The sequence below is a fragment of the Microcebus murinus genome, chromosome X, assembly GCF_040939455.1.
Source record: "Microcebus murinus isolate Inina chromosome X, M.murinus_Inina_mat1.0, whole genome shotgun sequence".
Classification (NCBI taxonomy): Eukaryota; Metazoa; Chordata; class Mammalia; order Primates; family Cheirogaleidae; genus Microcebus; species Microcebus murinus.
Genome location: NC_134136.1, coordinates 6,717,008 through 6,734,152, shown reverse-complemented (window position 1 = coordinate 6,734,152; position 17,145 = coordinate 6,717,008). Strand labels below are relative to the sequence as shown.

The 17,145-nt window shown below is 41.2% G+C and overlaps 1 protein-coding gene across 1 annotated transcript; it reads left to right on the top strand.

The window, feature by feature from the left end:
* The first annotated feature begins 1,634 nt into the window (after positions 1-1,634).
* Positions 1,635-2,662, top strand: LOC105870679 (polyadenylate-binding protein 1-like 2). The gene has a single exon (XM_075999442.1). It carries the CDS (start codon positions 1,962-1,964, stop codon positions 2,562-2,564), a length of 603 nt encoding a protein of 200 aa, XP_075855557.1. The 5' UTR covers positions 1,635-1,961; the 3' UTR covers positions 2,565-2,662.
* Positions 2,663-17,145: the final 14,483 nt, after the last annotated feature.

Sequence of the window (17,145 nt, the reverse complement as noted above, 5' to 3'; positions counted from 1 at the left end):
GCACACGCCCTGCTCACCTCTTCTCACCCGGCCCGCACCTCCACCATATCAACGCTGCTCACTTGCCCGCTGCCTCTCTGCCTGCCAGCAACGCCCCCGCCCCGCCCCCCAGTGCCAAGGACCCCATAAGCCTTCCACAAATACCAGCCGGTGAACGGGGACCAGGCACCTCCTTCTAGAGAGACATCTCACGTTTCCTGTGGCTTTTCCTTTCAAACCTGGATGTGTGCTTCTTGGTCCAGGTTAGGAACCTCAGCACTTGGAGGGAAGAGCCAAGAACAAGCAAGTGCCTGGCCCTGGACCAGGCCCTGTTCCCAGCCCCAGCGCCCTCCCTCCCCGTTTGGTTTTCCTCCCCTTCCCATTGAGGGCGGTCCTAGCCACAGGGTCCTCTGGCTCCGCACCCCCCACCCCCTTCCAGGCCGCACGTCCCCAGGCTGGGGTGGGAGCGCAGTTGGGGGTGTGCAGAAGCCCAGGGCCACAGTTCTCCCATCCTCTGCATCAGGGTCCCGGTTTCCAGCCCAGACTGCCTGCTGCAAGGACAAGCTCAAAACCAGTCTATGCCCTCTGGTCTCCCAGAGCCCCTTTCCCCTGGGGATCGGCCCCAGCGCCATCCACATTGGTGGCAGGGCATTATGAATGAGTACATGCTTTCTCTTCTGTCTTCTGCCGGCGTTGCAGAGGAGGGAAAGAGCTGGAAAAGGGGGAGCGAGCTCTCAGAAAATGGATCAGCGGGCAGCACAGGGGCGCTTGGGAGGCTCAGAATAGGAGTCGTTTCCTTGGTGGTGGTGATGTTGGCGAGTGCGTGCGCTCTTTTGGCGGGGGCGGGGGGACAGAAACCCTGGATGTGCACAGAAAACTATTTTTCTTGGCTTTGTTTAGGCCAGGCAAGTGTGTCCTGAAAGGCACCCCTCCCTCTCTTGCAAGGTACCTGATTTAACCATGTACAGGTTCCTTGTGGGAGAGGGGATGAAAATTCGCCCCCGCTTCCGAATGGAACCCTCGTATGCCCTCCGTCCACCGTGCGGCCCTGTCCCTGGCGCCCTCCTCGCACACATCCCGGCGGCGACCCCGAGGCCGGGCGCGCACACCCCCGCACCCCACCGCCCTCGCCCCCGGCCCCCGGCTCCCTCCTTCCCCCTCCCCCCCTCCCCCCGCCCGCGGCCCCGCAGCCCCGCAGCCCCGCAGCAGCCACAGGGGGAACCAAAGAGAAAGAAGCCTTCCCAGCTGCCCGGACCACAGACGCCAACACCCCCCGCCCCCCGCCACACGCCGCCCGCCCGCCCGCCTGCGCCCCGCACGCTAGCCCACGACCGAGCGGCGGCGGCGGCGGCGGCAGCTGCAGGCTGCGGCGACTCGCACCGGCGCGCTCTCGGCACCGCTCGGCTCCCAGGTGACTCGCCGGCAGCTCGGCTGCCCCAGCCCCTGCGCCAGCTCCCGCTCGCGCCCCGGCCCGGCCCGGCACCCGCGGGCCCTCCCGCCCGCCCCCGCCTCTCCATCCTCCGGCTCGCGGGAAGGGAGGTCGCGGCAGCGGCCCGGCGGCAGCGGCGACCGTGGCGACAGCGGCGACAGTGGCGGCGGCGGTGGCGGCGGCGGCGGCGGCGGCGGCGGCGGCGGAGGCTGCGGCGGCGACCGTGGCAGAGGCGGTGGCGGAGGCCTCCGTGGCGGAGGCGGAAGCAGAGGTGGAGGCTGAGGTGGAGGCCGAGGCCTCAGCGCAGGAGGCAGCAGCGGAGGCCGCCCTGGGCGAGGCGGAGGCCGCCCGGGTGGCCGCGGCCGTGGCAGTGGCCGAGGCCGGCGCGTTGGCCGAAGTCGCCACGGGAGCGGAGGCTGCGGCCCCCGCCTTCGGGGAGGAGGATGCGGACGAGGACGAGGAGGCCGTGGCCGCCGCTGTGGCCGCCGCGGTGGCCGCCGCGGACGCAGAAGCGGAGGCCGGCGGCGGCTGTGACGGGAACCCAGACTTCCCCATGGCCTCGCTGTACGTGGGCGACCTGCACCCCGAGGTGACGGAGGCGATGCTGTACGAGAAGTTCAGCCCGGCCGGGCCCATCCTGTCCATCCGCATCTGCAGGGACAAGATCACCCGCCGCTCGCTGGGCTACGCGTACGTCAACTATCAGCAACCGGTGGACGCCAAGCGGGCCCTGGAGACCCTGAACTTCGATGTCATAAAGGGCAGGCCGGTGCGCATCATGTGGTCCCAGAGGGACCCCTCGCTCCGCAAGAGCGGCGTGGGCAACGTCTTCATCAAGAACCTGGGCAAGACCATCGACAACAAGGCGCTGTACAACATCTTCTCCGCGTTCGGCAACATCCTCTCCTGCAAAGTGGCCTGCGACGAGAAGGGGCCCAAGGGCTACGGGTTCGTGCACTTCCAGAAGCAGGAGTCCGCGGAGCGGGCCATCGACGCGATGAATGGCATGTTCCTCAACTACCGCAAGATTTTCGTCGGGAGGTTCAAGTCGCACAAAGAGCGAGAGGCCGAAAGGGGAGCCTGGGCCAGGCAGTCCACCAGTGCTGACGTCAAGGATTTCGAGGAAGACACCGACGAGGAGGCCACCTTTCGATGAAGACACCCAGAAGCTAGCTAGCCAGCAGAGCCACACCTTGGCTCCCACCCGGTTTACAGCCCCCCCCACCCACCAGCAGTGTATTGTATTGGGAGTGCAGGTCTCTCTCCCTCCCTCCCCCCCTCCCTCTCTCCCACCCCCTTCCAGCCCCTGCTTCTTCTTTTCCTGACCCTCTGCCTCCCCTCGCGCCTCTCCTCCCCCCCCCCGCGCCCCCTCTGCTCCCTCCGCCTCCCCCTCTCCACCTGGCCCCTCCCCCTCCTCTCCTGCCCTCCTCCGCTCGCCCCACCAAGGGTGTCGTGAATAATCTCACTAATCCGTGCCATCCGTGGGTTAAAGGCTGCCTCTTCTCCCTGTGGTTTAGCTTAAAAAGCATTTTCACTCTCTCTTTGTTTACTGCACAGGTGATACAGATATCATGGTAGACACACCGGGAAGGAGCTAGAAATCAGAAGGGGGAAAACCGAGAGAGTAATTGATCCCCGCGATCCTACCACCCAGAGAGAACCGCTTTTGCCCTTTTGGTGTGCTGTTTTCCAGGCTTTCTTCTCTCCCTCTCTGGCTCTGCCTTCCTCCCCCCACCCCACCTTCCCGTTTGACACACTGTTATAGAGTGGTTCATGCGTGTGGTGTTTCTAACCTGCTTTTTCAGCATCTAAAACCAAACAGAAATCAACCCATTCAACTTCTTTCCGTGTTATTCAACAGGCTTGTGAAACGTCATCTTCAGTGCCTGCGGAGTGCTCCAGTGTATCCATGGACCTTAACGTTTCTGTACTCGTTCCCGCATTGTTGGACATTCAGGTGGTGCCTAGTTCTTTCCCTGTGTTCCAAACCAACACTGCGTGTGCTCTGATGAGTGAATCCTTCCTTGTCAAGCCAAATCTTTGCTAGCATCTCCTTAACCGTGGACTTGCAGGATCCACATAGAGACGTTTTAAAGACTTTCCTGTGTGTTGCCAAAAGGCCCCCACAAGCATCGTACCGATTTGCACTCGTGCCAGCCAGCGCAGCTAGTGAAAAGAGCACGCCCATTTCCCCTGCGCAATCTCCTGGTCACTATAATTGGTGTGCCTGTGTGTGGACGCGCGTGAGTGCGCGCGCGCGTGCGTCGGTGCGTGCGTTTGTGTGTGTGTGTGTGTGTGTGTGTGTGTGTGTGTGTGTCTGTGTGTCTGTGTTGGCCAGCTTGATGGGCTGTAAATGGTATTTCACTGTCCTTGGTTGTTTTGCTGGAATTAAACACTGTTTATGAGCCCTCCCCTCTGCCCACTTCCTGTCCTTTTCCCTGTTGTCAGAAGAATCATCCAGCTTCATCGCAGAAACAAGTTAACAGAAGAAAATTAATGTCAACAGTATCAGTCCTAATGACTACCCATACATTCCTGAAACATTTTCATCTGTACCTGCCAAGTATTTTTCATGTGATATATATGTGAAATTAATGTATATATTGTTTCAATATCTGCTTTTTCACACATAAATATATATTATAGATGTATAGATATTCTCGAACTTCCTTTCATGTCATTAAATATTCTTCTAAAATAATTTCCATGGCTGTTTAGTGTTCCAATATATGGATGAGCTTGATAGAAGATATACATATTTACATATATCTATGTGTATGTATCCATATTTAGATAGAGATACAGGGATATATTTGTTTTAACTACTTTTTCATTGTTGAAAATCTGGGATTTTTCCATTTTTTTCTTCTCCAAACCAAAGCTCCCATGAATATCATAGTGCACAAATCTTGCTTACATTCATAATTATTTCTTTTTTTTTTTTGAGACAGAGTCTCGCTTTGTTGCCCAGGCTAGAGTGAGTGCCATGGCATCAGCCTAGCTCACAGTAACCTCAAACTCCTGGGCTGAAGCAATCCTCCTGCCTCAGCCTCCCGAGTAGCTGGGACTACAGGCATGCGCCACCATGCCCGGCTCATTTTTTCTATATATATTAGTTGGCCAATTAATTTCTTTCTATTTATAGTAGAGACGAAGTCTCGCTCTTGCTCAGGCTGGTTTCGAACTCCTGACCTTGAGCAATCCGCCAGACTCGGCCTCCCAGAGTGCTAGGATTACAGGCGTGAGCCACCACGCCTGGCCCATAATTATTTCTTTAACAAACATTTTTAAAAGGAGAATTGAAGGGCCAAGGGATGTGGGAGGAAGTAGAATTGAAGGGTCAAAGGATATGTGAGGTTTGAAAGCTTTTTTTCCATCTGGTTCATTAGTAAGTTACCACCCATAAAGATAGCACCCATTTACTCTCATAAGGGGTAGAAATACTTTGAGTGGACCTGTACACCTGGACAATGTTCTGGATTTGGTACTACAGTCATTTCTACACTCTTCTAATATTTTATCTGGGTAATTAGAGATGTTTAAAAATGTATTTTAGCAATTACCTTTATATAAACAGTATTTTATAACAAAAACCCTTCAAAATATTGGTAAGGAAAAAAGTCAAAATCACTCATAATTCCACCACTTGACAAAAAAAAATTGAAACATGTTAGGCATATCTATAAATAATTTCTTGAAATATGTAGTGTAGAATATATGTTTTTCACTGTGGGATATTTTCATCATAACAAGTCTCATCTTTCCAAACTATCAAATATTCTACAATTTTGATTTTACTTAATGTTTTGTTTTATGGATGAGCTATAACTTCTAAAACCTAGCCCTTAGACATATTTTTAAATGGTTTCAACTTTTTCCAAGATTATCTCTATGGGGAACACATTTGTAGCTGAATGTTTGCTGACATCTAGGGATATTTAATTGCCTTATATACTTTGCCCTCTGTTCCCAAATGCTTCTTCTGTAAAGTTTATTCCCACCAACACTGCACAGGAGTGCATATTTACCTACTCATCTTCCTAAGTTTTTTAAGTTATAAGAAATTGGTGGGCTTGTGGAGTTTTTAAAAATTATTTCATTTTACAAGTGCATTGCTTTAAAAAGATATGCATATTATATCTATACACCAACCGCTTGGAAGAGATTATTTTATATCTTTAAGGCTTTGCCTATTTGTAAATTTTAAAACAGATATAGAATCATGCTGAATATATTATATACTAAATGTATATTCTATACATTCATACTGAATACATTCTATCAAAATTTTATGTTCAGTTTATTGCAAATATATCTAAAATTTCTTTTGTTATTCAATATTCTTTCACAGCTAGCCACCATTGTATAAGTGTATCAGAATTTTTTTAAAGTGTTTTTTTTTACTTTGGACTTTAAAGTCATTTCTAAATTTTCCCCAGCAATCTGAATCTGTGATGCATAATTTTGTAGTAGCATTCTTGTAGTATTATGTACTTAAGATAAATAACTAAATGTGAAATTGAAAAGTAGAAGCCTTTTAATGCTCTTTAACTGTACTATCAAGTAGCCTGTATATACCATTTTATGTTTCCACCAGCACTTTAGATAATGCCCAATTCTTGCATAACGTCCTCCTTGGGTATTATAAACTTTATTTTTTGCCAATATAATACTGTAAAGCCATACCTCATTTTTTGTTTTGTAATTTTAGAAAAGGTTTTGTTTTGCTTATTATTCAAATAAGCTTATTTTTAAAAAGAAATCAAATAGCATTAATAGGCAAAATAAAATAAAAATCACTAATTATTCTCCTATCCACATATAACAATTACCAACCTTTTGGTATATGTCATAGATATATTTTGATAGGTTTCATCTTAATCTTGCCTCTTATTTTGGTGGATTTAAGTGTTTGTTGTTTCTGGTGTTTCCTTATTCAAACCAAAGGTGCTAAGAATATTCTGAAGCACAAATCATTGCTTATATTCAGTATTATTTCCTGAACAAACATTCCTACAAACATATTTAGAATATCACATTGTTTTATAGTACATATGATTTTTTGATTTTTATACATTTTAAATTAAATAGGTCATGAAGGTTTATGATGAAACATCAGCAATTTCTGATTACAAGGAAAGGAAATCAAAACTGTCTATAACCCCAACCTTAGTGTTGCTTTTTAATATTTTGGCTGGACTTTTCCAGGACCAGGAAAAAAATACATATATAGTAAAATTGCAGTGGTTCCATGGTGTAGTGGTTATTGCATCTGCTTTACATGCAGAAGGTCCTGAGTTCAAGCCCTAGTGGTTAGCTATGTATTTCTTTAAGTTAAATGTAATTGAAGGAGGAAATCTCATATCTGTTCAGACAATTATTTGGAATTAAGCTAATAAATGATAAATCATTTTACAGAATTTTTAAAAGAGTTAATAAATGATAAAGTATAATTCTTCCACTTACCCTAATGTCCGTCATTACATACACACACACACACACACACACACACACAATTTTATAGAGGTGTAAGTCACATAAAATAAAATTAACCATTTTCAAGTGGCATTTAGTACATTCACAATGTTGTGCAATCTTCATGTCTGTCTAGTTCCAAAGCATCTTCATTCACCCAAAAGAAGGCCCATACCCATGAAGCAGTCACTCATTGCCTCCTGCTTATAGCCCCTGCCAATCACTAATCTTTCTATCTCTATGGGTTTGCATATTTTGGATATTGAATATAAGTGAAATCATGTGGCCTTTTGTGTCTGGCTTCTTTTACTTAGCATGATTTTTTTTAAGTTTATTCGTGTTGTATCATGCATCAATACTTGTTCCTTTTTATGGCTGAATTCCAATGTGTGGATATAGCACATTTTGTTTCTTCATTCATTTGTTTATGTGATTTCCACCTTTCATCTATTGCAAATAGGGCTACTATGAACACAAGTGTACAAATATATGTTGAGACACTGCTTTCATTTTTGGGGTATATAACTAGAGATGGAAATACTGGGTCATAGAGTGATTCTATGTTTTACTTTTTGAGGAGTGGCCAAACTGTTTTCCATAGTGACCACACTATTTAACATTCCCTATTATCAATGTATGAGAGTTCAAATTTTTCCACATCCCAGGCAACACTTGTTACTTTCCCTTTTAAAAAAATTATAGCCATCCCAGTAAATGTGAAGCTATATCTCAATAAGGTTATGATTTGCATTTCCGATTGACTAATGATGGTGAAGATCTCTTTATGTGCTTGTGTTGACCATTTATATATCTTCTTTGGAGAAACGTCTATTCAAGCCCTTTGCCCATTTTATTATTCCAGTAGTTTTGTAGTTTTACTTTTTTAGATCTTTGATCCATGTTGCGTTCAATTGTTTTTTATTCAGGATATCATGGGGTTACAAACATTTTGGTTGCAAGTGATGCATTTGCCCCACCCAAGCCAGTCTCTCTCCCATACAGTGCATCATTGCACTTCCATTAGTTGTGAGTTTACCCACCCCCGACCCCTATCCCTGACTAGGGGTACCCACTGAGTTGGCACCCAACTGACACCCAGTTGTATTGTATTGTTCTTCTGACATACTTTTTTTTTTGTTCTTAGAAGCCCCCAGACATCAAGATTATGCTGGATTCCTTTAGTTTTCCAAGACAACTGAGAATCAAGCCAGTTCCTCAGGCAGCTCCCAGAAAAATTAGATCATTGGACATTTGTCCAACTCTTTTCCTCCCAGAGAGACTCTGGGATATTGGAGTTTTCTTCTGTTTGCTTTGTGCTGAGCCTGGCATAGGGATTGTGATGACTATTTGCATACTAGAAAAAAATCACTCTATTTGTTCTCACTGGCTTCTAGACAGCTAGAATATGAAAATCTCATTAGCACTCCAAACAGGTAAAAAGCCAGTCTATTTAACATCCCCCAGAAAAAGTTGGTACATTGGATGCATAGTCCAACTCTTTTACTCTCCAAGGTGAATCTGAGAGCTGGGATTTCTTACTTTCTTGCTCTGCACTGAGCTGAGGAGAGCATTTGTGACAAGTTCTGCATACTAGTTCACACTGCTACTTTGTTTTCTGTAGCTCCCAGAGAACTAGCATTTGCTAAGCCCATCAGTTCTCTGAGATAGGTGAGATAGACAGTCCTATGGTTAGGAGCCAGAAAGCTAAGATGCTAAAGGTGTGGTTCACATACTTTACTCCTCATGGAGAACCTGGGACCTGGGGGTTTCCTCCCGATTGTATGGTGCTGTGCCAGTGGTGGGTGTTATGGGGAGAGGCTGTCTCCACTTTTCCTACCACTTTCAATGTGGCTGGATTTGCATCCCCATGTGATGCAGGAGCCTTTCAATTACTTTTTGGATTTCCCACAAAGAAAATTGATCCATGGATTGCTGTTGAATCAGTGTGTTTGTGGAGGAAATGAGAGTTCAGGTTTTCTACTCTGCAATTGTGCTTTCACGCCATTGCTTTATGACCTCCATGGTTTCTGATGAGAAGGTGGTTGTTGATCTTATTGATCAATGTTTACCTGATGAGTTTCTTCTCTCTTGCTGATTTTCAAGATTCTTTCTTTGTCTTTGAATTTAAGACTTTGATTATAATACGCCTTAGTGTTGATCTCCTTGGGTTTATGTTACTTGGAGTTCGTTGAGCTACTTGGACGTGTAGATTCATATCTTTTTATCAAATTGAGGAAGCTTTGGGCCATTATTTCTTCAAATATTTTTCTGCCCTTTTGCCTCATCTCCAAGTTGGACTCTTATTGTGCATACATTGGTATACTTGTTGGTTTACCTTGGACCCTTATTTTCTGTTCATTTTTCTTTTTTATTTTTTCCCCTCTCTGCCTTTTAGGCTGGATAATTTTTTTTTTTTTCTGAGACAGAGTCTCGCTTGTTGACCAGGCTAGAGTGAGTGCCGTGGCATCAGCCTAGCTCACAGCAACCTCAAACTCCTGGGCTCAAGCAATCCTTCTGCCTCAGCCTCCCGAGTAGCTGGGACTACAGGCATGTGCCACCATGCCTGGCTAATTTTTATATATATATTAGTTGGCCAATTAATTTCTTTCTCTTTATAGTAGAGACGGGGTCTTGCTCTTGCTCAGGCTGGTTTCGAACTCCTGACCTCGAGCAATCCGCCTGCCTCAGCCTCCTAGAGTGCTAGGATTACAGGCGTGAGCCACCGCGCCCGGCTAGGCTGGATAATTTTAAATGACTTACATTCAGTTTTGCTTATCCTTACTTCTACATGCTCAATTATACTGATGACTTTCTCTAGAGCATATTTAATTTTAGTTATTATAATTTTCATCTTTAGAATTTCTATTTGGTCCCTTTTTAAAAATAATTTTTATCTCTTTATTGATATTTTCTATTTGTTGAGATATTATTATTGTGGTTTCTTTTAGTTATTTTCCATGGTTTTCTTTAGCTCTTTGACCATATTTAAAGCATTTAATTCAAATTCTTCCTCTGGTAAGTCCAATTTTTGTGCTTCCTCATGAACAAATTCTGTTCATTTATTTATTTTTCTTAAGAATGGGTTATACTTTCCTGTTTCTTTATATGCCTGAAATTTTTTTGTTCAAACCAATATTTTGAATATTAAAATGTGGATTCTGGAAATCAAATTCTTTCCACTTCCTAGTGTCTTTTTGGTTTTTTGTTTGTTTGTTTTGCTTGTGTGGATTGCAGTTGCATGTTCATTTAGTAACTTTTTAAAATGTATTTTATTTTATTATTTTCAGAATATTACAGGGATATAAATGTTTGGGTTATATATATTGCCTTTGCCCCACCTGAGTCATAGCTACAAGTGTGTCCATCCCCCAGACTGTATTCTTTGTTATGTATGGTCTCCAAAGTCTCTGTTTCTTTAGTTTTATAATGGTTTGATAGAGATTTTCTTAAATTTCTGCCTCCCCTCAGAAAAAAGGAAAGAAAAAATATTCTCTTAGTCTTACAGATTGGCTCTGTGCTAAAAAAAAAATAATTTTTTAGACTTAGTGAGTCAATTTACAACTTTACCTTAGCCCTTAATGCTTACCTTCACTGAACCTAAAGATTAGCCAAAGGTGAAAGACTGAGATTTTTCTGAGGTTTTTCTGAACATGCATCCTGTTCTGACATGTGTATGTATTTCTAGATTCTCCTTTATACATGGGAGATTTTCCAAGATCTTACTCCCCAAAATAACTTTCTCCCCAGCTTTTCCTCCATGACTTTTGTTATGTCTCTAGGTTGACACATCTACAATATATTCTCCAGGTATACATGGCCTTTTCATTTGTCTTTCAATATTTTTGAGGAATGCTCTTTGCTTAGCCAGTTTTTTGCCCTGAGAGAGTTCCTGGTTAGGTGATACAAAAGAAAAAAACATGTGCAAATTCCTCAGAGTACACCTAGACATGAAACTCAATGGTAAAATGTTGATAGCTCTTCCCCTATAATCAGGAGCAAGGCAAGTATACCTGCTTGTGCCACCTCTATTCTATGTGGTATTGGAAGTTCTAGCCAGATTAATTAGACAACAAAAAGAAGTAAAAAGCATCTATATTGGAAGGGGAAAACTGAAATCTTTCTTCACAGATGACACAATATTTTATGTAGAAAACCCTAAGGATCCCCCCCTAATGTCAGTACTGATAAAGCAAATTCAACAAAGTTAAAGGATATGAAATTAACACACAGAAATCATTTTGCTTCTTTTTATGCAGAATGAACTATCCAAAAAAGGAAATCTAGAAAAATGTTTCATTTATGATAGTATCAAAAGAATAAAATACTCAGAAATAATGTTAGACAAAGCATGGAAAACTTACACACTGAAGAGAATTGCTTGAGCCCAGGAGTTCAAGGCTGTAGTGTGCTATAATCATGCCTGAGAATAGCCACTGCTCTCCAGCCTTGGCAACATAGCAAGACTCCATCTTTAATATATATATATATATATATATATATATATATATATATATGACACAAATAAATGGACAGCCATCATGTGTTCATAGATTAGAAGAACTTAGCACTGTTAAAATGTCCATACTACCCAAAGAGATCTATAGGTTCAATGTAGTCCTTATCAAAAATCCCAATGGTAACACTTGTATAAATAGAAAAATCCATTCTAAAATTCTTATGGCATCCCAAGGAACCCCAAATGCCCAAAACAATCTTGAAAAAGAAGAACAAAATTGGATGTCTCACAATTCTGATTGCAAAACTGATTATAACACTAGAGTAATCAAGACAGTGTGGTACTGACTTAAAGAGACATTTAGACCAATGTTATAGAATAGAGCACCCCAAAATAAACCCTGATATACATGGACAAATGACTTTCAACAAGAGTTCCAAGATGATTCATTGGGGAAAGGATTGTCTTTTCAAAAACTGGTGTTGGGAAACTGCATATCCACATACAAAAGAATAAATGTGGATGCTTACCTCACACCATATGCAAAGATTGGCTCAAGATGTATCAAAGACTAAACATAAATGCTAAAACTATGAAACTCTTAGAATAAAACCTAGGAAAAAAACCTTCATGACATTGGATTTCGCAATGATTTTTTTGGATATGACACCAAAAGCATAGGTAAAAAAAGAAAAAATAGATAAATTGGGCTACATCAAAATTTTAAACTTTTGTACATTAAAAGAAACTATTAATAGAGTGACAAGGAAATTCACAAAATAGAAGAAAATTTCTGCCAATAATATATTTGATACAGAATATCCAGAATATATAGAGAACTACACTGCAACAATAAGAAAAATACAACCCAACTAAATAATGAGCAAAGAACTTATACACATATTTCTCCAAAGAAGGTACACAGATGGCAAAAAAACACATGAAAAGATGCTTATTATCAGTAATTATTGGGGTAATGTCAATCAAAACCACAAGGAAATACCATTTCATACCCAGTAAGCTGGTCATTATTGAAAAAATAGAAAATAATGTTTATGAGAATGTAGAGAAATTGGAACCCTCCTACATTGCTGTTGAGAATGTAAAGTGGTGCATTCACTGTGGAAATAGTATGGCAGACCCTCAAGAAATTACACACAGAATTAGCTTATGATCCTACAATTTGACTTCTAGTTATATACACAAGACAATTGAAATGGGATACTAATCAGCCATAAAAGAAGGAAATCCTGTCATTTATGACAATATAGATGAACCTAGAAGACATTTTCTTCAATGAAATAAGCCAGGTACAGAAAGACAAATACCACATGATCTCACTCAGACGTAGAGTCTAAAAGATTTGGACTCATAGGAATATAGAGTATAATTGTGGTTACCAGAGTCGGGGGGGGGGGTGTTGTTAGGGAGATGTTGGTCAAAGGAAACAAAATTACAATTATACAGGAGGAATGAGTTCAAGATATCTATTGTACAGCATGGTGATTATAATTAATGATAATATATTCTTAAAAATGGTAAGAGAGTGCAGATGTTAAATGTTCTCACCACAAAATGATAACTGTGATGTAATGCATATTTTATTGGCTATATTTAATTATTCCATAGTGTATATATATTTCAAAGCATCATGTTTTACATAATACATACAATTTTATCTGTCAATTTAAAATACATAAATTAAAAAAATGAATCGAAATCAATGACTCAAATAGATTTGTGTACACCCATGTTCATAGCATCATTAGTCAGAATAGCCAATAGGTAAAGCTGGCTTTAGAGAAGTGCTCTTGAAAATGGACATGAGTAGAATTGGAACAGGATTCTAGAGCAATTTATGCAAGATGGCATTTTTGAGAATAATAAAGCAATCACTTGATAATTAACTAGTGGAACCTAGCATTGGGCTGTGATAATAGCAAAGTTAGACAGCTTAATAGAGGGATAATAGAAATGGAAAGTCAAAATGAGCCCTGTTAAAACCACTTTTATGCCAGCAAGACCATGCACAGTCCCTGGCAGCATAAGAGGCTTCACACTCTGATGGAAACAGACTTCAATAAAATAGTTATGCTAATTCTTTAAAGAAATAAACAGGCAAATAACCACAACAAGAAGCCCCAAAAGGGAGATATCAGTATCTAGGTTTGCCACAATATATTAATATTCTCTAAAAGGTCCAATTTTCAATAAAATTTACAATATTTGTAGAGAAAAGAGGAACTGTTACCCATACACATGGAAAAAGATGGGCAACAGAAAGTACCTGTGAGAGTGACTAGATTTTGAACTTTGCAAATGAAGACTTAAGAGCAGCTATTACAAATATGTTCAAATTTTAAAGGAAATCATGCTTAAATAAAGACAGAAAGGAAAATACAGTGTCAATGTTACATCAAATACTAACAAAGACATAAAAATAATAAAAATGAAACAAATGCAAATACTAAATTGAAAATACAATAACTAAAATGAAAATTTTACTATAAGTATTGAACACTAAAATTGAACTGGCAGAAGAAAGGGTCAGCGAACTTGAAGATAAGATTGATAGAGATTCTGAAATAGAAAGAGCACAGAGAAAAAAAGAGAAATTATTAGGGATTCACATAAATGTGAGACACCATTAAGCACACCAACAAATGTATAATGAGGATATCAGAAGGAAAGGAGAGAGACAATGAAGCAGAAAAAAATATCTAAAGAAATGGTGGATTCAAAATTTCTCAAAAAGGATGAAAAACATTCATCTATACATCAAAGAGTCTCAAAAAATTTAAGATAAGTGCAAAGATATCCAGTATCAATCAGGGATCTATCTATCCACCTATCCATCCATCCATCTAGAGAATTTATTGCAAGAAAATATGCAATTGTGGCGATGCTTAAGAAAAACCAAAATATGTGTAGCACAGGTCCTGAGGAAAGGCAAGGTATACATCTTAGACATGAGCTGAAGCTGCTATCAACAAGTGAAATTTATTCTTCCTCAAGGAAGTCTCAGCGAACACTGTTAAGGCTTTTCAACTTATTGAGTAAGGCCTACCACATTATCTAGAATAATCTCCTCTACTTGAAATCAGCTGATTATGGACTTTAATCACATTTATGAAAACCATGTCATCAACACCTATATTATTGTTTGAACAATTGGGATTGTATCCTGGCCAAGATAGCATATTAAACTGACAATCAAAGTCCGCCCCTTCTTAGCTTGGCACCCATATACATCTCCATCAACCATACCCAATCTCCACATAAATACAATAACAAAGTCATACTGCCACCTATCGTGATACAACTATACTGTGCACAACTGAAAATATGCTAACTATTCCCCAGAAGATGCTACAAAGTCCTTGGTTGATGTTCAGTCTTTTCCTTTGATATCCTGTTACTTGAATACAGTAATATACAGTTAACTATTATTAATACATCTTATGTTACATGTTAAGGGAATAAGAAATGGTAGCAAAAAAAGCATTTAGTTAATGTAACTATAAATATATTCATAAATAAATAAAGAAATACTCATAACTATTTCAGTCTTCATTTCTGCAACTGGTTACATGATCACAACTGGTATGTGTAACTAACTTCTTCCACTATCCATTCTACTTCCTCTTGTAACTCAGCTGGCTGTGGTCCTTTTCCTTGTATGTTGACCACAACCTTTATTCCTGAAAGGTCAGGGGCAATAGTCCTGCCTGAATTGTGTTGTTGTAGTTCTGTATTTATGTACTTTAATTACAGGACAGAATTACTAATTACTTATGTACTTTAATTACAGGACAGAATAGCCCTAAGGGATCTCCTGTATTCCAGACATATTCTTCCTTACCTCTATTGTGGAGCAGTACCTAATTTCCTCTGCATAATTAGGATCAATCATCTGAGCCAACATGATAACCTCCTTCTTTGTCTGTTGATTCATAGCTTAATTCAGAGCTGAAAGTGGTCACATGGTGGTTTCAAATTCCAGTTCAATGAAATGGATGTATCTTCTGGTGTAGACATTACTCCTTGTTGAACTAAGAACTTTAGAAAGCAGAGCTACAGAGATGGAAAGTAAATATTTTGATAGTAGATCACTAAGAATAATGTTGAGTGTTTATAGCAGCACAATTCACAATTGCAAAGATGTGGAAACAACCCAAGTGCCCATCAATACATGAGTGGATCAATAAAATGTGGTATATGTATACCATGGAGTTCTACTCAGCCACAAAAAACAACGGTGATATAGCACCTCTTGTATTATCCTGGTTAGAGCCGGAACCCATTCTACTAAGTGAAGTATCCCAAGAATGGCAAAATAAGCACCACATGTACTCACCAGCAAATTAGTATTAACTGATCAACACTTAAGTGTACATGTATTAATAACATCCATTGGGTGTCTGGCAGATGGGAGGCGTGGAGGGGATGGGTATATACACACATAATGAGTGCGATATGCACTGTTTGGGGGATGGACATGCTTGAAGCTCTGACTTGGGTGGGGCAAGGGCAATATATGTAACCTAAACATTTGTGCCCCCATAATATGCAGAAAGAAAAAAGGAAAAATATTAAACTCCTATTTCTGGCCGAAAAAAAATAGTGAGTGATGCCACTCCCATTTTGATCCCTTAATTCCTGGATTCATAAATTCTGGCTATCAGAAAAATATAACCATATATTGAATACTGATTTAGGGCACATGCAGCATTCTGGAGGATATCATGCTACACCACAAAGTATTGCCATCCACTTGTCATTGTAATTGAGTCTTCAAATGGTCATTTCATCATTCTATCAAGCCATCTTTTTCAGAATGAAGGGGAACATAGTAAGACCAGTGAATTCCATTAGTATGGTTCACATTGCTTCACTTTATTTGCTGTGAAGTGAGCTCCTTGATCAGATGCAATTCCAGGTGCAATATTATGCTGTTGGACAATGTATTCTGTAAGTCCATGGATAGTAGTTTTAAGAGAGCATTGCATGTGGGGAAAGCAAGTCTGTATCCAGAGTGTCTATTTACAGTAACAAATAAATAAAGCATTTCCACTTTCATGATGAAAGTAGTACAATGTACTCAAGCTGTCACCAGGTAGCTGGATGATCACCTAGGGAATAGAGCCATATTGAGAACACAGTGTTGATCTCTGCTGATAGAAGATTGGGCACTCAGCAGTGGCTGTAGCCAGGTCAGCTTTGGTGAATAGACATCTGTGTTCTTGGGCCCATGTATATAATCCATCCCTTCCACCATAGTCATTTCATTCATGAACTTATTGGGCAAAGACAGGAGTGTTTAGAGAAAGAGGTTGGCTTGTATCCATAAAATGGATCTTCTTATCCACTTGAGTACTACTTTGCTGAAGGTATCCTTTGGTAAGAATTCACATGGAGCACCTATACCTTCATGCTTTTTGCTCATTCAGCAAAATCTATTAGCATAATTCTTCCATAGGCTTCTTTGTCACTAATTTTTTAATAATATTCTTTCTAATATTTGACTATTCAGCTAAACCATTGGCCTTAGCCTATGAATGGGTATAAACTTGGACCTCTGGCTATTTCTCCTTCAAAGGAAAATTAACAACTAGGTTTACTGCTTGAAGTTTTTTCTACTGGGAGAATTTTCCTTCACAACAGTCCTTCATGCACATCTAAGAAAGGGCTGTAATACTGCAGTTCTCCACTTTCGGATGGTGCCTGCATATGATGAAAAACCACCTGTAAAACAGTCCTGAGTTTTTTCTTTCTCAATTAGTCAACCATAGGAGACTACCCATGA

What these genes read in the sequence shown, in the direction of transcription:
- LOC105870679 (XM_075999442.1), top strand. Translation starts at nt 1,962, where the DNA reads ATGGCCTCGCTGTACGTGGGCGACCTGCACCCCGAGGTGACGGAGGCG.